The following is a 21,794-nucleotide window of genomic DNA, read 5'->3' as shown; positions in this document are numbered from 1 at the left end:
ACAATTATTTATAAAATTAATATATTTGAATTTGTATAATCCTATTCAAATTCTTTAATACCCTTAATACAACAAATTAAGTTCATATTCAAGTTCTTCATTTTCTTCATATTTTCTTACTGGCATTCTACTAATAATATAAGGTTTATGATATAAATAAATATTAATTTCATATAGACTAACTTTTTATAAACAACACTAAGTATGTTCAATAAAAATATGATTTAATACTAATTACAGCGAAGGTACTCACTGCAAATGTATAGTACATAAGTAATTAATTATGAGGTAACATGTATAAAAAATGTTATATAAAATTAGTAACAAAAGAATTGAAAATTATTAAAAATTGTTGACAGAATATTTGAACCACATATTTTTTTGCACGAGGTGAAAATATGTCTTTTGACTGTTAGTAGTTCTTATATAGCATGAAACTCAAAATGAATGATGAAGTATCGTTCAGAATATAGGAACTTACTAATAATACAACAATAACGAAACTCTCAAGAATAGTTGCAACGAATGTTTTAAGTTATCTGTATGATTTCTCAATATTCGTGCATATATATAATTTAATTAATATATAATAATCCATGGCTGGATTGAATGAAAACATTATAACAGATAATTTTATATCGTATATAGTATGAAATCATACCATAAAAATACTATTAAGCATAATATTATAATCCATATCTTCAAATCACATAGACGCAATAAAATATTCTTAAACATTTTTTGGGACATTGCACGATATTTTTGGTCAAAATAAAGAATGTGTTTTTGAAAAAAAGGATTATCATTTGGATTGCAAATTTTCTTCTTCATCATCGCTGTAATCATCGCTTAAATAATAGTTACTCTGTGAATATTCAAAACGGCCAGTCTTTTTTGGTGGTGGACTGCAACATAAATCATATAAATTAATTACATTAGTTTGGATTAATCATTAAGTAAATAACATTTCCATATTTAATATTTACCACGTACTCAAAAAAAAAAATATTTGTGATAATACCAGACAAGTTATGAACTATAGATATATTATGTACACAGAGAAAAGGAAGAAAGTAAAACACATTTTTTTACAACAAGCATTGGTTAAATTGTGTGTTATTGCTTAAAATTTATCTAATGTATTTAACAGTGAAATTATATACTAACATAACATGCTGCAAATGGATGGTGTGAAGTATTGAAGGTTTTCATATAGAAGCAGTACAGAATGAAGTGGTGTTGCATGTTAGTCAATTGACTCGAATGCTGTGATGTACCTTGTCTGATCTTCATCATTATTGCTGCTATTACTGCCATTCGGACTACCATCTCTTTTTGGGCTTGCAGGAGGAGATAATGCTTGCATCAAACGTCCTTTGCTTTCATTCCAAATCGTTGACTGCAAAAAAAAAGAAATTAGAAATTCATTAAAATTTGTACGATTCGTAGTTTCTTATTCTAAGAATAAACAAAAAACATTAGATTAAATACATATATATGACACCATTGTATATAAACTACAGATGTACAAAGAAGATATTTTCCTCTATACTTATGCACATACTGCATTGAAAAAAGCCTTATGAACAATTTAGGTTAAAAAGAGTAATTATATATCAGTTAATTTAAATATTATTTATTCTTTTATAATGGATATAACTCTATAATGCATATCTCACAGTATATCATTAATACTGAGTACAAAGTAATTATCAAAATAATTAATCCATAAATACTACCCACCAATCTACCTTCTCTTCCAAACAAGAGTAGAAAAGCATCAATAAAGTCTCGAGACTTTTCTTCCCATTTGCTAATCATATCCATACGTTTTTCGCCAATATTCTCCATCACCCGTTTACCTTTATCTTTTAAATCATCAAACTTATTTTGTAAGCGGAATTTCTTTTCCTGTAAATATATAACTTATTCAATGAAATATCATTGCTTAAAAAAGATATTGCGTTTAAAAAATATATACTTGCATTGAGAAAAGAAACATTAAGTTCTTTGGCACTGTAGCCTCGCGCAAGATTTCTTCTTACATAAATGTCATAATCTTTAACTATTCTTGCAACAATATCTGACGTTGATACTCCTTCTGTTCTTTGCGTAGCCACAAACATACCTTTAGCTTTCAGGCCTGCATAAACATCTGTACTATCATCTGTCATATAAGGTATATCATCATGAGCAACAAAGTCAATCTGAAAAATGTTAAATGTTGAACTATTTTAACATTCGACAAACATGTTTTTAAAAAAATAATTTACAGTTAATTTTACTTTATGTTTTGTAAGAAATTCATCATCCAGTTCCCAAGGTGCATCCCTAACCACCTCATCTACATAACGACAATGTCTTACTGCATCATATCTCTCAACATCTGTCATAACTGTCCTTCCCTTTTTACTATGTGTTAACTGATCATTACAAACTAAAATAATAAAAATTGTTTTTATTAATGTTATGCAAAGTTCATGTTACATCTCAAAATTTTGAAATTTATTTCTTTACCTCCCACAATAAGATACACATTAGGGAAAATATTTTTTGCTTGTAAAAGTTGTCGTGCATGCCCTTGATGAAATAGGTCATAAATACCATCTGCATAGACTCTGATTTTCCTAGGGGCTATATTATTACAGATTATTAGCATTATATGTATTATTCAAAAATTCCTATTACCTAATTTCACAAATATCTAATTCATTTCTACTAACCTTTACTACTTCTTGCCATTTTCAATGTAATACGAATATTATAATCACATGCATTTCTTTCGGCAAGTGCTTCTGGATCATCACTAAAGGGAGCCTCCTTACAAATTGACTGCAATAAATTCAATACAATGTAAATTATACAATAAAAATGAAAGTGAGGTATGAAACAACAAAAAAAGGGATATAGAAAAATTCATAGAAATTTATTAAAAACATTATTTCAATTACGTTTTTGAAAAGTTGAATATAATAAGTAACAAAAGCCTACTTAATCATAGATCTTTAATTTGTTTGATTTTAATAATAATGAAGACAAAATACTTGTATTTATTTTTAGAAACAAAATAAAAAATAAAAATTTAATTGTATTACATATATTAACATAAAAATTATTAAAAAAAAAAAATGTTTGACTCACTGGAAGTTCTTTGTGGGAAACAGAAATTTCGCTATTATACTTTTTCAGCGAAAATTGACCTGACTCATTATTTGAATTCCTGTTGGTCCCCCAAGTCATTGTCACTAGCTGTTAATATTATGAAAAATAAATTTTCCATAAAAGAACAATACGAGTGAATTTATTTGTCAGATATGTATACATATGTATAATCTACCTGTTAAATTTCTTTAAATACAGATTATTTTAAAGATCTTGATGTTTCTATTAGGAGATTAAAATACTTTTTAAAATATATATAAAACTTTTTCATATATTAAAAAAATAGATTTGCATTGAATTTAATGTTGACATACTGTCTGCTAAATATTTCAGTACAGAGAATATGTTTCAGAACCTATGTTCACATACTTGTTCATGAAGTATTTCGATAAGACTATTTAAAGAATCAAGTATTCATGGTATTACATTAAGATAGATATGCTTATGATCTTGCATAATGTCATACCATTATCATAAATAATTTTTGCTTCTATATTATCTCTTCATGATTAAAGATAATCCCATAGCCCCAGCAGAATTTGTATGTAAACTTTATTCGCATGTACATGTGTAACTAGCACATAGGTATATGAGATATGTATTTCATATATATATATATATATATATATATATATATATATTAATATAAAATCTTGAATATAATAAACATTATATTAAATCGGAAAAATATCAATTAAATGATAACGTAGTACAAACAGATTGTATCTTCCTTATTGAACAAGTACACTTTCAACAAATTTTGATTATAAGTAATTATAAGAATTAAGTAGTACTTACAGGATAAACAGGCGAATCTTTCTTGGAGCAAGATGCATCCTCTCCATTTTGAATATTTAAATAAGTTGTAGAATTCAACATAGTTTCTTCTCTAGCACGCTTTCTAGACATTTTTTATTCTTTCAGTGTTAGGTCCATACAAAACCTATTGAACAGAAATATGCCAATTTTTATTGATCCTATTGTTAATAAATAGATCACGTGTACATCTTATTATTGCCATTAGTGATGTAAAATGTTACATAAATGATATATGTTATATTTTACATCTGTGTGTAACAAAAGATAAGTATGAACTTTAACAAAAGTCACAGAATCGTATGTACATTAATATTCTATCTGAACTAAATAAAAATATATTTGCACATACTTCTGATAATACTTTGTAAAACTGTAATATCAAAATTAAAAATAGCACTATTCGAATTCACTTTCATAAGCACTACTGTATTTTTAATAATATTAATTTATAGATATGAGTTAATAATCTACACAGAAATTGACAAAAGTTTACCTGGTTTTCATTAGTTACATTAAAATTATTGGTCAATACCATTACTATAACTTTAGATTACAAATCACTATGTTTATAAAATATTCATGAATACTCGTATAATCTCCAAGGAATAATTAGAGGTGTGTCGAATTATTTCTGAGCTAGTCATGTTTGATGTTATTTCATATTATTATTTAAGAAAATTTTAGAAGTATAGGTTTAATGCCTGTAAAGCACTAGCATGTTGCTAAACTGTGTTCGAAGGTTAAAAAAGGAGAATACAGAAAACAAAATATAACCAGAAACAACGAATCAAAAATACAATATTTATAGCGTAATTAACAATTTAATCATATGATAATCGTGTAGAAATAAGTAACTTATTCATTGGACTTTCTAGAATTCATCGTTATGTATACTGTCTATCTTATCATGTATTCTCTTTTTAAACTTTTGTAAATTCCAATTGAACGAAACGAACCTCTTCAACGCCCTAATTTCTGTACACACGATGGTAGACTAATACAATAAGGAATAGGATATGACGAAAAATCGAAGAGTTCCGCCAAAAATTTAATAAACTCGTAAGGTCTGTTAGGTTTCTCCGTGTAACTTTTACAGCAAAATTTAAGAAACAAATTTGTAAAAATATTTAGAGAAATTTCACATTCTATGCTAGTGCCATGTACTACTAAATGGCTAACGCAGCAAACGCTGGCCACGATACTTGTGGATACTCTGCGCATTGCATGCGTTTCAGTATGCAATCAGGGGCGGTATAACAGTACTATGAACCCTAAGTATAAACGAGATGGTATTTGTGCGTGCGTGAGTTCTATATAGAGAATAGAGAGTACGGGAATTACGAACGAGGACAAGAAGCCGTACCAATATCTTTATTTAAATCTAGTTTCCACGATTACCGAAAATAAAACCATGAAAATTTATGCTCTAGATTATTTTCAACCGGAATTCTTTTTTATTTTTATCTTTGTCGCGAACGTAAAAGTTGTACATCAAATTTCTAAAAGTCAAATATTCTTAAATCTAATTATTAAGATTGATTAGGTTTCATTAATACTAAGTAGTATTATTGGAAAAATTAATTCTCGACTAAAACAATTTAGTTTGTTAAATATTATATAATGTCGATATTAATATTGTATTGTAATATATTATTATGATTGATTAATTTTGATTACTTGATTGGGATTATCGACATTCCGTGTATATAATCATCACGTTATGAAGAAGTTTTATCGATACAAAAATAGAATAAATATTTAACAAAATATTTTTTTTTAAATGCGCGCAAAATATGGTCTAGAAATAGAAGACATAATTCGCATTTTATTTTATAAACATACGTTTTCAAAATGATACTATACACTTCTCGACTGCCAGAGGAAGTAATTGATAATTATAAATTTTTAGAACACGATCAATTAGAATTCAGTTTCACACAATAAATATATCACTTGTAATGCATAAATGTGCACCGAACGTGTTTGACGATAGAATGAACGCCGGTATGAAAATGAAAGGAGAATAACGGTGACGTAATATCGGATGATCACAACGTCATACAATCATACTCTTATTATCACATGAGTACAAATACATTTCCAATTCTATACAATTATTTTCGACAAATTTAATTGTTTTAATACATATCTATGAATATAATATTAAATTAGTATATTATTACGATACGAGATAATTAGTTATTACGAATTAAGTTATATGTATTTTGTAGGATAATTTAAAAAGTTATAATTTTGGATTGATATCTTATAATTGAAATGTTTATTTATATTATACATATGTAAATATATAGTTCATGAACACATATGTAAATGATACAAATTAAAATAACGAAAATTTCCACGTATCGAATAATGAATAAATTTGTTGTAAATTCATTGTATTCATCGTTTATTTTTTGATAAAATCAAATATTTAAAAATAATATTCTGTTCTCTTCGTTTTATTTCATAGTCTAATGTTTCTTTATATAGTAATGATTGATTCATATACGTATATAGTATATACATATATAATGATAATTGTTTTACATACGTATATACAAAACTTTTGCGTAATGTAATCAAAAAATTAAAGATTTAATTGTATTTATCATTATCGCATGTATTTTATAAACTCCTAATTTTTTAGTTATTGAATTTAATAAAATTTTCTGTCATGCAATGTTTATAACATGTCCAATATATAACATCAGTCGAAATATATCAGCCCTGAAAAATTTTGTCACTCAAATACTATTTATGAGTGATTTATTACATAAGCGGAACATTGTAGATGAAATATTTGGAAGAGATTGAAGTAATAGACGTAGTATCTAAATTCTGATAAAATCGTAAGGGAAAATTACTCAGTAATTAGATCATATATATATATATGTATTACTTACATCTGATTATTTTACGTCCGAAGTAATTTCCAAAGACATATTTGAAGTTTTCGTTTAGCTTTATATATGTATCATAATAATTATTAAATACCATATAATAAAATGTTTCATATAAAAAAACATGGAATATATTTTGTTTATTTACTTCTAGTACATTTATATATAAACAGAAAGGTATTTAATTAAATAGATATTTTTTAATGAAAATAAATTAACGTTATCACCGTTTTCATTTCTATGTATGATATTATATAATACGTATCTAGATTTAAATTTGATTTTTTATATTGCTAATAATAATCTTATATTTTAGAGTATAAATTATATATGTATAAAATTTAGGCAATGATTTGATTATGTTTTTTTCTGTTAACATAAATCAAATGTAATGTAATGTAATGTAATGATGATTATCATTTACGATTTATTTTCACACAATATTATTTTTCACATTGTAAAAATTTCATTTCTATTTCTTATAAAATACATGATTTGAAAGGTAAAGCAAAACAATCAATTAAAAAGCTGAGATTTATTTTAATGAATAATAACTTTAAAATAATCTCTATATAATTATAAGAATTATAATTTTACTTTTTTCATACCGATTTTGCTTCCACATTTTTTTTGTCACAATATGTCGCATAAACAGTCCTTCAATAATTCTTAATGAAATGTTTACAATCGCACATTGCTTGTATCTATTTCATAAGATCTTTACGTTGGTCTTCATGAAATAATTAATAAGGCAGTGCCTACCAATCATCAATAATTACATTTACGTAATTCAACTTTACGTACTTAGTTTTAATATTCATATACTTTGATATATATATATATATATATATATATATATATATATATATATATATATATATATATATATATATATATATATATATATATATATATATATATGTATGTATGTATACAAATAAATGTTCGACCATTCTATTCTCTTATATACTGTAATAAAAGAAATTTTGGAGGAATTTTGTTGAAACTAGTCGCAGATTTTACTTGGAATATATTTTCCATTGCAAATCTGCATGCAATAGTAAATACCATGACAATTATTGTGTACAAATAAATAGCAACGAGAACAGGAAATTGTAACATTACTCCACTCAATCATTTTTTTTCTTTTTTTTTTTTTACACCACTGTTCTTAATTCACATTGTTATTACACAATAACCGAAAGAAACGTAATGCCCAGCATTCATTCCTTTGAACTTACTTTAGTAATATGTCTTGATTTCATCGTCATCTTTTATTTCTAAATGATGCGATAATAAACTGTAAAATTACAGCTAAATAAGCGTAACAAATCAATGTAAATTAGCTGTAAAGTTACAAGATCAAATATGTTTTATGTTAAACTAAAACTTATTTAAATTTATTAAAATTTATCATTCTAATACAATCCATTGAATTAGAATTTAGCAAATAATTTATTATACTAAAACATAAAACATCTTAAAGCAGTTCATTACGTTTCATTTAAAGGCATTCGTATACAGTTCCGTATAACTTCAACGCTGTAATATTATCGATATCATTATTAAATAACATTTACTGTACCTAAATTTAATAATAAAAATACCTAAATCACAATATATTACGCCATCATTTGATGGCAATGAGTTGGTGTTTTTCCAGTCTATTTTTCGCATTTTTATTATTCTGCCAAAAAAGTAGTTTCAGAACGAGAATAATTGGGACGAAGAGATCGCAATGACAAAAGTGTTAATTTTTCGATACTCGTAGAATAAAAATGGAGTTAATGATTACAGATACTATGCAATTTACAAAGCATTAAGAAAAAGAATAAAAGCAAAAAAACAGAGAAAAAGATTTTAGCATCGTTCGGCTCGCAATAGCGGGAAATGTAATTTTGTTCTAATCTTTTTATATTAAAAATAAATTCATATCCGTTTGTTACTTGTGTTATTTTTATGAAGTAAACAAAAATAATTAATATAAAAAGTTTCGTCAGTGCGAACTCACTTGTGTGATTTAATGAATTTTATATTGTTAGATTTATATGTAATGTATCACACTTTATCAAGTAATAACAAGTACAAGTTTTCTTGTATGTAATTTGCAATAATTCCAAATAGTACGAAATTATTGTAGTAGAAACTATTGTATTTACTAGTGAAATACAGTCAACAAATATATGAGTTATATCAAATAGTTACATACAATTGTTTTTCTTCATAATTAGGCTGGCGAAATTGTTCCATAGGTATAATGTAGCTACCTAAAATCTGTGATTTCTCCACAAACTTTATTAAAGCAAATGTCTGTGTGTTTTTCGTTTTGTTTTGTTTTATATTAAAGTGTTATGGTTGGAGAATAAAAGCAAATGGCTAATTAGTAGGCTGTGCACGAAGTGCCTCATGCAATGCTTGTTGTTGATCTGCAGTTAATGCATTTATGCATGCCTGGAACATAGACTCGTTGTTCTGAAACAAAAAATAGATTTTTTAGAATGTAAATATGTTACATTAAAAAATGTATCTTGTATAATATTCTTCATGTTGCATTTGCTTATACCTGTATTTGCCTAACAATACTAAGAATTCTACCCATAACAGGATTATCTGTCGATACAACATTTTGGCAAAATGCTTCTGCAAAGAAACTTATTAACCGAGGTAAGTTTGCATTATTTGGTCCTAAAACTATTACATGGTTTGCTTCGATTAAATCACATAAATATCCATAAACATGGGGTGCTTCATCTCTGTCTTCTACCACTGGTAGCCAAGAGACCCTGTAGTGATACATAAGAGATTTAGAAATATTTGATTAATTACGCGTAATATTTACAAATTATCATATGAAAATCAAAACCTTACCAATAAGGTAGTATTTCGTCAACATTGATTGCTTTATTATTATATTTAAGAATTTTTGTAACTGCAGATATAGCATTTTCAGTAGGATTGACATTTTCAGGTGATCTTGATTCTGGATCGTTTATAACATCCATTAACCTAGGCAAAGCCTCTGCGCATGCTTGAGCGAACGCTTCTCCTCCGTACTGCCCTAAAATGCCACAACCATAAGCTGCTGCTTGTCTTACTTCTGCTGATTTATCGGATACGTATTGTATCATTGGTCGTAAGAAGTATTCTTGATATTTTGCACATTCGGGTCCGGCAAATTCTATTATATCGTCAAATACACATAAAGCCCATTGATGATCTGACCAAGGTCTTTCGGGGCTTAACAATTTAACAAAATGTCCACAAATTTGATCAAAGTAAGGGAAGAATGATGACGTATGAGTAGTAAACAATGCGTGTAAAATGTCTGCTATTTTGCTTAGAGTATATACATCTTCACTGTCTTCATCAGCAAGCTGTTCTTCAACAACCTATAATGTGAATATAAACTTCAAGCTATTGACATCAACAGTTAAATTTTATATTAAATCTTTATACAAAGCCTTACTTCATCGTAATCTTCATCTTTACGTTTCTCCAATCTAGCTACTGCTCTTTCAAAATGTTTATTAAGTAATTTATCTAATATACGTAACAATTCAGCCATGGGTTGTGCTCCTAAACAACCGGCACCGAGGGTTTCGATACATTTAGCCAACGAATATAATATTTCTAGCAGAACTTCAGGTTCAGGTTCTGTATCAATTGCTTTCAAGAGGTCGGGACAGATATACGCCCACATCCCTTCAAGATATTGTGGACCTGTAATTCAGTTATTACTCGTAGTTATAATACAAAGAATGAATTATAATGTGAGCAATTAATTATTTTGGACAATTATTAATTAACCTTTTATTTTTGCACAATCTAGAAGATATGGTAAACTTGCAGCAGCTGCTGTTCGAACACCATCATGAAAATAAAATTTCAACAGAGGAACCATTAGCCGTACTACTTCCTCTGCATAATCTGCAAAACCTTCCTTTAATTCACGTGCATAGCAAACTAACATTTCGCAGGCGGAAGCTTTGTCTTCTAAGCCAGCAGTTTTAATTCCGAAGTTTTGTTGTTCACCAAGAGAGATGAATTCCCAATCAACATCTTCTAGACCTTCCATATCTTCGTTATCTAGTACAGCTACTTCTGGTTTCATAGCTGCTGTACGTAAAACTGGACCCATTACCAATGGTAAATATTGCTCAAATTGTTTACCTAAAGAAATTAATTTTTACTATTTAAATATATCTTAACATACTAAGATCAACATTTTACCAGTTCAGATAGAAGTTTAATAAAATATAAAAGCTTAAACTTCATACCAAGAATTTTGCAAATTCGAGCCCATGCAGATATTAAATAACTAGTTTGTGGATCATCATCTGGAAGATCTCCTTCTGAGTGCGTTTTTAATAACATATCCATAACTTCACTAGCGTCTGCAATAAACTATAAAACCATAAAAGGTTTAGTTATATAACAATTTTATAAAAAAGTAACATTAAAATATTTTATTATAATTTGTCAATAGATTTAATATTATATCATATTTATTATACCTTTTCAGGTCCTACTGCAAGTCCTATAAGACTCACACATTCAATGGTTTTACCACGTAACATTTTATGTTCTTGTTGATTAGCATTTTGAATAATGTATTTTAGACATGGCATTAATCTATCATAATATGTTACAAACTGTTCTTCACATGTATCAGCAACAGATGCTATAGTTGTAACTACCTATAAGGAAAATAATAATAGTTTACAATTATACATGCACTATTCTAATTTGACTATATATAATCAATATGCTTACTTGTTCAAGGACAAGTTTAGTGCCTTTCTCAACTAACTCTTGAAATTTAGCAGTAAGAATCGACTCCAATTTAGCCATAATAGCATCTAAATATGGTGTTAATATATTTTTTGGGCAATCTTCACTGAAGTTTACGAGGGCTGCACCGGCATGAGCCTGAACTCTTGGATTCGCATTATCATCCAACACCATTAATAATCCAGGAATGACTTTGTCATGAAATTTTTTTTCGAATACAGGTGCAAAATCAGTTGACATTTGACCTACTGCATTACAAGCTGCGTATCTTACACGAGGATGCTAGAAAAAGTATGTAATCAATAAACAAGAAAGGGTGATCTCGTGCAATAGATAAACATGATGTATACGTATTACATATGGAGTGTGTGTTCCATGACTATGGTTATTTAATAATAAATAACCAACTCTCTCCCGAGAACTTCGAAGGAAGTATATTAATAAACATACTGTCAGAACGACAATGTATAAATACCAAATCCTTCGTTGTACTCTACCATGAACGTAACGCTATTATATTTATGTCCTAAATATAACTGCTGACTCGATTCATGGCGTTTAAAAAGGATTTCATTATGATCAAACTTACAGGATCTTGTAAATATTGTATAACTCCATCCATGATTTGAGGTAATATTACTTCCATTTGTTTATGACAACCTTCACCAACAGCTGATATTGCCATAAGAGCAGCATGCCTACGAAATAAATTTTTGGTAACATTTATTACTATAATTTCATAAGCTATACTTAGTAGATTTTCGAAAATATAAATGTTTGTTCCATGCCTATGACAGTAATATTGAAATATTACTATCAACTCTCTTATTTAAGAACACCCATCGAGAATCTCGAACTTCATATATCAAAACGATAGACAAAATTGAGAATAATCCCGATGATTACTCTATCACAGATGTAACGCAATTATATGCACGAAATACACAATTGCTGACTATTCTGTGATAATTACAAGTATTGAAATTAAATCAAAATATTTTTAAAATATTTACCTGTACTTCCAGTCACTGTTATTTAACATTGACGGAATATTCTGTACAATTTGTGGTAACATAGTTTTACCACCTAAACCACATGCTAATCTGTCTAAAGCACTTTCAGCAACGACATTATTACTGTCATTGTCATCTTCAACAATTTCATCCGAAAAACTCCATTTTTCATCTTCTTGTATATCTGTCATCATTTTTAGCACCAATGGTACTAGAGACGCAATATATTTTCCACCAACTTTACGTACCATTGCAGGAGCAGTTTCTGCAAGTGTAACTAATACTTCCAATGCTAATTGTCTCCATGAATCAATCATATCATCATTTGAAAATATTTTCATACACATTTCCATTATAGTCTCTAATTGTAATCTCAAAAATTTGGGTGTTGATTCCGCTAAATCGATCAAAACTTTTAAAAGAGCATCATCTGTTTGTTTTTCTACCGATTGAGCAATTACTTGTACAATTGCTGGTAGTAATTCTGAGAAATGATTCTGTATATTGTCTTCTTTATCATGAAGAACGATAAAGGCTCCAATTGCTCTTACTGCTTGAAATCTGACCTATAGTAAATATCATTGGTTATTATACCATTGAAATAAAATTTATGAAATAAAAGATATTGTGATTCTATGTAATAACATATGAATTAATAAAAAATGATACAGATAATATAGAGTAAACAAAATTTCAGTTAATTTTTGTATGCCCCGTATCTGTCTGTAAATTAAAACTTAACAAGTTACAGTCATCAGAAGGCAATCTTCTTATAGGAAGAAACTATGACGAGGAACTTAGCTATTTGTATCCTGTGTATCATTCTTCCATATGAAATATTGAAAATATAAAATGAACTTACATTTACATGCAGAAAAAAAATATGTTTTACATTACCTCATAATTTGCAGAGTCCATGATAGATTGCTGCAACATTTGTTTAATAAGATCAAGGTAATTAGCTTGTTGATTTCCAAATACACCAGGGACGGATCTATATATTTGGAATATGTATGATTTATATTATACAAATTATAATCTAAAATGGCATTATTTTTACAGTACAAATACGATAAACTTACGTGAACATTCGAAGAGCATTTTCTTTCAATGCTGGTACAGGACTATTTGCACATTGGAATAGGAACTGCAGAAATTCTGGCCACTGATTATTACCATCTTCATCAATTAAATTTCGTGCAACTTCAGCTGCAACTTCACAAACTTTACGTCGAATAGTCTCCGTCTGTTCACTTTGAACAGATAATAAAATTTGCTCTCTTAATTGAGCTTGTGCTTCTGGTGGAATCTAGGCAAAAATATATTTATATAACAACTGTATTTCCACAAGTACACAAAGACGCTGATGTTATATACATTATGAAAAGTAAATTGTATACTATATGACATGTGTGTAACTACTTATTGGAATACTTTATGCAAAATATTTCTGATGTTTATTATAATAATAAGTTTAAAGCTAATATTATGAATTGTCTGTTATTTGATGTTTTAAATTTAATCTATGTCCTAGCAATGGAAATATTTTATGCAAATCAATGTATATTTTGTAATGAAATTAGCTGCAATTTTGATAAGTTGTTGGAACATTTATTCAAACAAACATAGATTAAACCTGAAAGACATACATAGAAACTTCAATATCTTTCGTTAGGAGAACTAGAACTTAAAAGTTATAAGATATTTTAAGGCTGTATTGTTTTATTTAAACTATATTTTTCAAGTTTTATATACATGTAGTAAACATCTAAAAATTATTTTATTAGGTACTTTTAACACATTCTGTTTAGTACTTGTTAAATGCTCCATTATATATATAATATATATAATATATATATGTATATATATATTATATTTTATACAAATAATATCGATTTAATAAGTGAAATAGGTTTATAGTTCATGACATACAATAGGTCACTTTATCATTGGCAGTAGTTGCTGGCATAAACTACAGAAAGTATTATATGATTAGAAATTATTTTAGTCAACAATTTGCTATATGTGATAGTAGTAAGAGTAGAACAATATCTCATACATTCATATAAAAATGTAAAAAATGTATTTATTCCAAATAAAAAAAATTTTGTTTCAAATGTAACAAGCCTTCTTCCATTTTCACAAAAAATAAATATTCTATTTAAAATAAATACAAGAAAGGCATAATTACTTTAGGATAAAAATCCATAAATTCAGAAGCAAATAGTCGACGTAGCAAGACGGCAGCCATAGCACGCATTTCTTCTGTAAGGGTGGCATTGCACAAGGAGCTTAAAAGAAATGTCACCTTACTATCCACTGGGAGGTTGTTGTATGCCTCCTATAATATGAAATATATATACATATAGGTATGTATACACATTTATTACATAATCTAATTTGTCACAAATAGACTTTTCGGCTTTAAAAAGGAAAAGATAGCTTATTATATTAATAAAATATTCATTCATGTTTAATAATTACTGCTGCATTTATAACTTAATGTTAATGAGAAATTACGGTAGTTATTTAGTGACCTATGCTATATACGTTAATAGTTAATAATTACCATGAAAAAAACTTTAAAGAAAAAGAAGCACATGGCGCCTGATAATGACACGTTTTTTTAATGTTCTACTATATACACGTGTGCTAAATACACAATAAGAAAATTGGAAATATTATAATTTACTTTTAGTAACTATCTTAATATAGCTATAAATGCATGAAAGATTAAAAACGTTCGCCAGAAAGAAGGTATTTCTTCATGATTCAAACAGGTCCAGAAATGCCGGAATTCCAGTAGAAAATGAACGCGTGTAGGCGGGAAAGCGAAATATAGAAATTATGAATCCTTCTAGGTAATTGAGCTATATATTACATGTTATTTAGTTTCAAATTAGACTGTTTTGTTTCCTAGTATTATAACAAAATTATATAAACGTTGTGAAAAATCGTAAAAAACTTTGGTTAAAACGTGCATTCGTATCACGTTGAAAGTGACACGGACCTACGTAAAAGGTTCGAGGGGTGCATGCTACCGCGCGACACCATTTTGGATTTTATTAGGTTGTTCTAAACACTTGTCAGTATTCACTACAGTTACTAATCGTATCTACCACGCAACTGTTTGTATTAATGCTACATAAAAGTATTTTATAATAAAATCCAAAATAAAACAGTGATTTAACAGCAATGACCATCGAACTGCATCCACATGCAGATTCTGACAACACGTTGGCAACGTGCTCGAGAAACGAAGTATCCCGTTTTCTAGTATTTACGTTTTTCGGCAAATTGATATACGTAAAATACGCGTATGAAAATTAGGAAGTATATACGCACCTCTGCTTGCTTTCTGGTATCATTATCCGTGCTAAGAAGTGTGTTTAAAAGCTGTTGAAGCTGATCAAGGTCTGCCGCCATTGTCGCCGAACGAATGAAGTTACAGCGCACACTCGTAAGAGTTGATCGTCAATTAATGTTACCAAACTAAATTACTAAAATATTCCCAAATGTTTGCTGCCAACTTCACCATTTTTTTTCTAATTGAAGATACTATGGCTAACTAGATTTTATGTCACTAGAATCAGTTCTTTTAGAAAAGAATGAATTTTGATTGTTTGAAAATATTACTAAATTGAATTTAAAATCATGATTTCAGAATATTTACAAAATTTCTATGTAAAACATTAAATAATATTTTACATTGTACATTATTTACATTGGATATCCTAACGATAGAAATGTGATGTACAAATTAAGATATTGTACAATTAAGTTATTTTGTTCAATAGATGTTTTCGTGTCAAGTAAGTCAAGAAAAGAAATATACTATTATAACAAAATAGACAAAAATAAATACGGAACTAAAATGTTGCAATACGTATAAAGTTCATTAGGATGAATTTATTTTTATTTCTTTATTCTAATAACTAATGCGATAAAACCTTTTTTTTTTTAGAAAACAGGTCATACAATTTTTGATACGAGATAATTGCCTACTCGTATCTACTTTCGTGTAATAACGAAACTGTTTGCAAATTTTGCAAACATTTATGCAATTAGGTCGATTTAAGAGGAGAGAAAAATAACGTGAAGGTAAGAACAAGTTTAATATTTTGTATAATGTGTAACAGATCAGATTTCGTGAAAGATTGCAGGACATTCAACAAGAAATGTATTTTTTAACAAATTATTAGCATCTATCGTGTTATATGTCTTTTATATACGTTTTTAGAGGAAGTACATCGTTCATAAAATTATCTCGGTATTCTCGCTTTAATTATGATCGGTCTTTATTTCTAAACATTTCAAGTAGTAATTTAAGCTATGAAGAAAAATAAGAAAAATGTGTGCGAGCCAATATTTTTTGCAACTAAAATATATATTTAATCGAGTTATTGTAAGTCAATGCGAACTTTGGTTTCTGCAAAGTTGATTAAAATCAGATTAAATCAGTTTGATGACTATGTACAGCTAACACTTATTATTCAGTTGTTATAGTTCAATAGTTCATGGTTGCAGAAACATAATGCCATCAGAAAAATTGTGGAAGAGAAGAAATAACGGAAGAACAACGAGAAATAAACAGAGCACCAAGCCAGATATGAAAATTAACATTCATTTCATAAATATTAAGGACGGGAAACATGAATCGACGTTTTTTATTTTATAAACATTATGTTTGAAAAAACTAATCGGGAATTATGGTGAAATATATTTCACGGCGTACCGTCCGTAATGTGTTAATATAACGATAAGTATAATCATCTGAAATAACTTTTAAACAACTTAAATATTCTGTATGATATCGTACTATATATTAATATAGTATAAATTTTAGCTACTACAGTAGGAATCACAACTACTATAAATAGGAAATGTTTTCATTCTAAATATAATCACGAGATATGTTAACTATGATATTTTAACTTATATATACTATATATATATATATATATGGTTATATATATATATATATATATATATATGGTTATATATAACAGTAGATCAGATCACATAATCACGCTACTGCAAGTCTTTTGGAAATGTTTCTTTCAAATCCTTCATTTGAAATGTCGGTACAATGTACGCACGTAATCGAGATACTTAATTTATGATATGCACATCGCAACACTACACATAGCTGTAATTGTTCGGTTTCTGGAAATATATGATTTATTATCATTTTATGGTATTAGAATTGTAAATCACAGTCTATAAAAGATTTGCGAAATTGCTTTATCACTGCATAATCTTTCCACACGTCGGATCCTCGTATATCGTGACCGAACGTAGCTCAATTATTACATCTATTTATTAGTAATTGCTGTTATACAATTCAACTGTATTAGAAGCTGAATAAGTAAATTTAGCATCATTCAGTCAGTGTGACTATATCGTCTTTAAAGAAGCCGAAGTGATAAAATTGGTAAGAAAAGGGGAAAAAATGATTAAACGAGAAGGAAATCGACAACTAAGCGAAGAAAAGAAAAATTGCGGAAGTCAGATACGGAGATTTTATGCTGGCAAACAGATACTGCTTACCGGATGCACTGGTTACCTTGGCACCATCATTTTGGAAAAAATCCTGCGCACATGTACTGAAATCAGTAAGATTTACGTTATGATTCGAGAGAAAAAGAACATGGAAGTTAAAGAGCGATTGGAAAAATGCTTTGCAAATAATGTAAGTAGAGTAACTGAGATACAATATCAAAGAACTACAAAGAACTACATGACACTAGAGGGTGATAATAATATTGAAGAAAATCATTTAACATTTGTAAAAAAAAAAGTAGCATTCGTTAAAACTACCTGCTTTTCAAGCTGAAGTCCAAAAAGTAACAACTGTTACAATGAAATTATTTAGTGGTAAATTAAAATAGACGAAACACAGGATCTAGTCTGTGATATAACTTCTACGCGCATGACATTATTAAAAACAATTATAAATAAATCAGCTATATAATTGCAATTACAAAATAATTCATATATCCTCGTACTATTTACAGATATTTGATACATTACGTGAATCAAATCCGAATTTTATGGAAAAGGTCGAGCTGATCTACGGTGATCTACAGGAAAGCGACTTAGGTTTATCGCCAGAAGATCGTCGGCGTTTGCTGGAGAACGTGAATATAATAATTCACAACGCATCGAACGTGCGTTTTGACGCAAAACCGTCCTATATTTTCCGAACAAACGTAATTGGCACGCAAAAGCTATTGGAACTAGCGACGGAGTGCTCTCGCTTGGAGGTATTCGCTTACGTTTCGACCGCATATTCTAATCCTTATAATATAACAATGGAAGAAAAATTTTACCCTCCTCCGGCTGATATGAAGCTGATCAAAGACGTGATAAAAGTCGACGAAGAAACCAAGACTGGACTTTCAGAGGCATCAATACGCGATATCGCAGGAAGCTGGATAAATTTATATCCCTTTAGCAAAGCCACCGCCGAAGATCTGGTCAGGACTTTTGGCATAAGAAAGTCGCTTCCTTGTATAGTGTACAGACCTAGCATCAGTATGTCAATCGCTTTATAGTATTTACACTCCTGCTTAAAAGTATCCCAGAGATTGAGAATATTTAGATTACTTACTAGTATTATTTATATCTTTAATAGTCATAGGTGCGCACAATGAACCAATAGTAGGGTGGATCGGAAATAGGAATGGTCCAATACTTGCGGCAAGGGCAGTACGAGCGGGTTTCATTAATGTGCTTGAGGTTGATGTGAATGGTTCTAGTCTGGATCTAATTCCGGTTGATATGACGGCTAATGGCCTTTTAGCAGCGATATGGGACTACGTCTTAAATAGGTATTTTATACTATTAAAATGACCCAAAAGATCGATAAGTAAACAGTATTTTTCATTTCTACATAATGAAACATTTAAGATGAAAATGAATATTTCTATTAACCTCTCCTTCTTCTAAAGGGAATCGTCCGAACCACGAGTGTATAATTTTGCAAGTAGCGATTGGAATCCTGTTAAGAACAGTCTGCTGACAAAAACTATAGTGGCAGATGCACGCAAATATCCATCGTCCGAAATGATCCGCTATCCGTTCCTGATATTTGTTAAAAATGTCTATATTTTCGCTTTTCTCCTTACATTATTTAATGTTATTCCTGGTTTACTTGCTGACGCGTACTACGTATTTCGATGGAGGAAACCAGTGTAAGTCCTAACTTCAAATTCCAGTTTCTAGTTTTAGATAAGGACATCTTCCATGTTCGATCATGGTATACTTAATTAGATTATTTGTACACTCGTCCTTTTAAGGCAATACTATTAGATCGTCCGAAAAGATTCTTCCGTTTTATAAGGAAATAATGGATGCACAACATTTTCCGTTTTATATTATTTTATCGAATTACGTATAATCCATTTTGTTCTATCAAAATAAGGATCACAACGTTCGACCGATTAGATTTCATGTTTGTATAAAGATGTATCGTTGTAAAAGACGTGTCTGTAAAAGAAAGACATATTTCGGACAACCTAATATCATCCTAAAATGATACTACTACTACTAATAATAATAATAATAAATGGTATTTGTTTGCACGTAGGTTTATAAGGCTGATGAAAAAGGTACTTTTAAATTACATAGACGGGAAAAAATTTCTAATACCTGATCGACATATAAAAACAGATAATACGAAGAAGATTTTAGCACGTATGGATGAGACCGATTTAAAAGAATTTCGTTTTGATTTATCAACGATAAACTGGTATAGTTATATAAATAAGAATTACATCATGTTACGAAAACTACTGAACGAACCACCACAGCCGACACCGGCGACAATGAAGAAATATCGATATTTGATGACATTACATTACGTCGTTGTTAGTTTAGCTGTACTTGTTTTCTTCTACTTTCTCTACTCGATAACATGTAACATCTTCTCATTCATAGGATAATAAACACAACACGAGACTTTTGTTAAACATGTCTTCTTATTTTTTTTACTTTCGCACGTGCTAAAGTATCGCACACTTTTTCACTGTATTATCGCGAAATAATAATGTTAGACTGGCTAATGACCTTGCACAGTTGATACGATTATAAATAACAATAATGTTAGATATCTCATAAAGTTATAAAATGTATGTTGACGTTAAATATGGGTTAAATTACTCGTCTTTAAAATGGGCAGAAATGGTAATCTTTGAAAACTGCTGGATAGTAGAGGATTTTAAGGATTGTAAAATATAACGCATAATTATATATAGAATAATACTCTTTATTGTTTTTGATAGTTTTTGTTGTTGTTGTCCATATCGTGCGTTATCCTCTTACTTCTCTTCAGGTTAATCGTTTTTTTGCGCCGCAATTTGTTGTTTGCATTCTTTTTCTGTTGCTGCTGATTCATTGCTGCTCGATATTTTGGTAAAACGGTACGCGATACAACGACACAACTTTTTAAAACAAAATACGAGAAACGAACGAAGAAAAAAGAAAAGATACACAACGTGTCCAACCACTCGAGAACCGTGCAATTCTTCGCATCGTGCACGCGCCGACCACTTAGGACTAGAGTAATTGCGATTCATGCTTCTTTTCTCTTTCCATCACATTTTTCCGTTCCTTTTTTTCCCTTTGTTCTCATGGTAATTGGCAAGCACGCGTGCAAACTAACGAATCGCGCACGCGGTTTGTATCAAGAATCCTGTTGTCCTTCGTCCTTGCGCTCCGTTTCCCACTAACCGCGTGAAACGCGCAACTATTGCCTCGCTTTCTCTGTTTTCTACTTTGCTTTTATTTCCCCTAAAGCGTGTATGTTTTCTTCTCGCGTTTCCGTTTGTTCGACGTTAGCTCAACTTTCCCTTTTTTTTTCTCCCCCTCTTTTTCCCCACATGTGTTTTCCTTTTTTAATCTAAAATTAAAACGTCTAACGCAGTCTTGCGACACGATACGAAAGACGGTTCGAGTGATCGGCGCACGTCTCGCAGATACACGATCGTGCATCTTAAAATTTGTCCTAGCTCTATTAAAGTGGCCGCACACGCGGCTCGTATGGCGAACGTACACCCATCGGGATACATCGATTTCAGGCGATTAACGGCGCTAGTTAATTTCG

General features: G+C 29.3%; 3 protein-coding genes and 1 non-coding gene across 13 annotated transcripts; 1 reads left to right on the top strand and 3 right to left on the bottom strand.

Annotated features, from left to right (window-relative positions):
* Nucleotides 1–207: 207 nt before the first annotated feature.
* On the bottom strand, nucleotides 208–6,014 carry LOC126874940 (choline-phosphate cytidylyltransferase A-like). 6 transcript variants are annotated; one of them, XR_007693130.1, is made up of 10 exons: nucleotides 5,824–6,014; nucleotides 3,961–4,105; nucleotides 3,142–3,249; nucleotides 2,724–2,832; nucleotides 2,518–2,634; nucleotides 2,274–2,437; nucleotides 1,986–2,207; nucleotides 1,744–1,911; nucleotides 1,168–1,399; nucleotides 208–905 (listed from the first exon to the last, which is right to left on the bottom strand). XR_007693130.1 is itself a non-coding variant. In XM_050637464.1 (10 exons), the coding sequence occupies exons 2-10, from the start codon at nucleotides 4,069–4,071 to the stop codon at nucleotides 803–805; spliced, it is 1,224 nt and encodes a 407-aa protein (XP_050493421.1). In that variant the 5' UTR covers nucleotides 4,072–4,105; nucleotides 5,824–6,010; the 3' UTR covers nucleotides 208–802. The 6 variants fall into 6 exon arrangements, 5 of the variants coding, with proteins under 5 accessions (XP_050493421.1, XP_050493423.1, XP_050493422.1 ...); XM_050637464.1 differs by having other exon boundaries at nucleotides 1,278–1,399; nucleotides 5,824–6,010; XM_050637466.1 differs by having other exon boundaries at nucleotides 1,278–1,399; nucleotides 2,286–2,437; nucleotides 5,824–6,004.
* Nucleotides 6,015–7,404: 1,390 nt separating this feature from the next.
* Nucleotides 7,405–16,177, bottom strand: LOC126874932 (importin-5). The gene is made up of 14 exons (XM_050637429.1): nucleotides 16,034–16,177; nucleotides 14,880–15,029; nucleotides 13,771–13,997; nucleotides 13,586–13,682; nucleotides 12,689–13,254; nucleotides 12,265–12,373; nucleotides 11,658–11,957; nucleotides 11,399–11,581; nucleotides 11,162–11,288; nucleotides 10,692–11,054; nucleotides 10,351–10,604; nucleotides 9,753–10,273; nucleotides 9,448–9,667; nucleotides 7,405–9,356 (listed from the first exon to the last, which is right to left on the bottom strand). Exons 1-14 carry the CDS (start codon nucleotides 16,112–16,114, stop codon nucleotides 9,261–9,263), a joined length of 3,294 nt encoding a protein of 1,097 aa, XP_050493386.1. The 5' UTR covers nucleotides 16,115–16,177; the 3' UTR covers nucleotides 7,405–9,260.
* On the bottom strand, nucleotides 13,391–13,518 carry LOC126875297 (small Cajal body-specific RNA 8). Its single transcript, XR_007693331.1, has one exon. It is a non-coding gene; the product is annotated as a small Cajal body-specific RNA 8 (non-coding RNA).
* On the top strand, nucleotides 16,028–20,661 carry LOC126874935 (fatty acyl-CoA reductase wat-like). 5 transcript variants are annotated; one of them, XM_050637441.1, is made up of 7 exons: nucleotides 16,028–16,148; nucleotides 16,653–16,789; nucleotides 17,216–18,380; nucleotides 18,706–19,225; nucleotides 19,326–19,521; nucleotides 19,642–19,884; nucleotides 20,280–20,661. In XM_050637441.1, exons 3-7 carry the CDS (start codon nucleotides 18,141–18,143, stop codon nucleotides 20,632–20,634), a joined length of 1,554 nt encoding a protein of 517 aa, XP_050493398.1. In that variant the 5' UTR covers nucleotides 16,028–16,148; nucleotides 16,653–16,789; nucleotides 17,216–18,140; the 3' UTR covers nucleotides 20,635–20,661. The 5 variants fall into 5 exon arrangements, with proteins under 5 accessions (XP_050493398.1, XP_050493394.1, XP_050493396.1 ...); XM_050637437.1 differs by lacking the exon at nucleotides 16,028–16,148 and adding an exon at nucleotides 16,296–16,500; XM_050637439.1 differs by lacking the exon at nucleotides 16,028–16,148 and adding an exon at nucleotides 16,296–16,500 and having other exon boundaries at nucleotides 17,186–18,380.
* Nucleotides 20,662–21,794: the final 1,133 nt, after the last annotated feature.

This window comes from Bombus huntii, chromosome 17 (genome assembly GCF_024542735.1).
Source record: "Bombus huntii isolate Logan2020A chromosome 17, iyBomHunt1.1, whole genome shotgun sequence".
Taxonomy (NCBI): Eukaryota; Metazoa; Arthropoda; class Insecta; order Hymenoptera; family Apidae; genus Bombus; species Bombus huntii.
The sequence above is the reverse complement of the archived record's forward strand: the minus strand, read 5'-3'. Positions and strand labels throughout refer to the sequence as shown.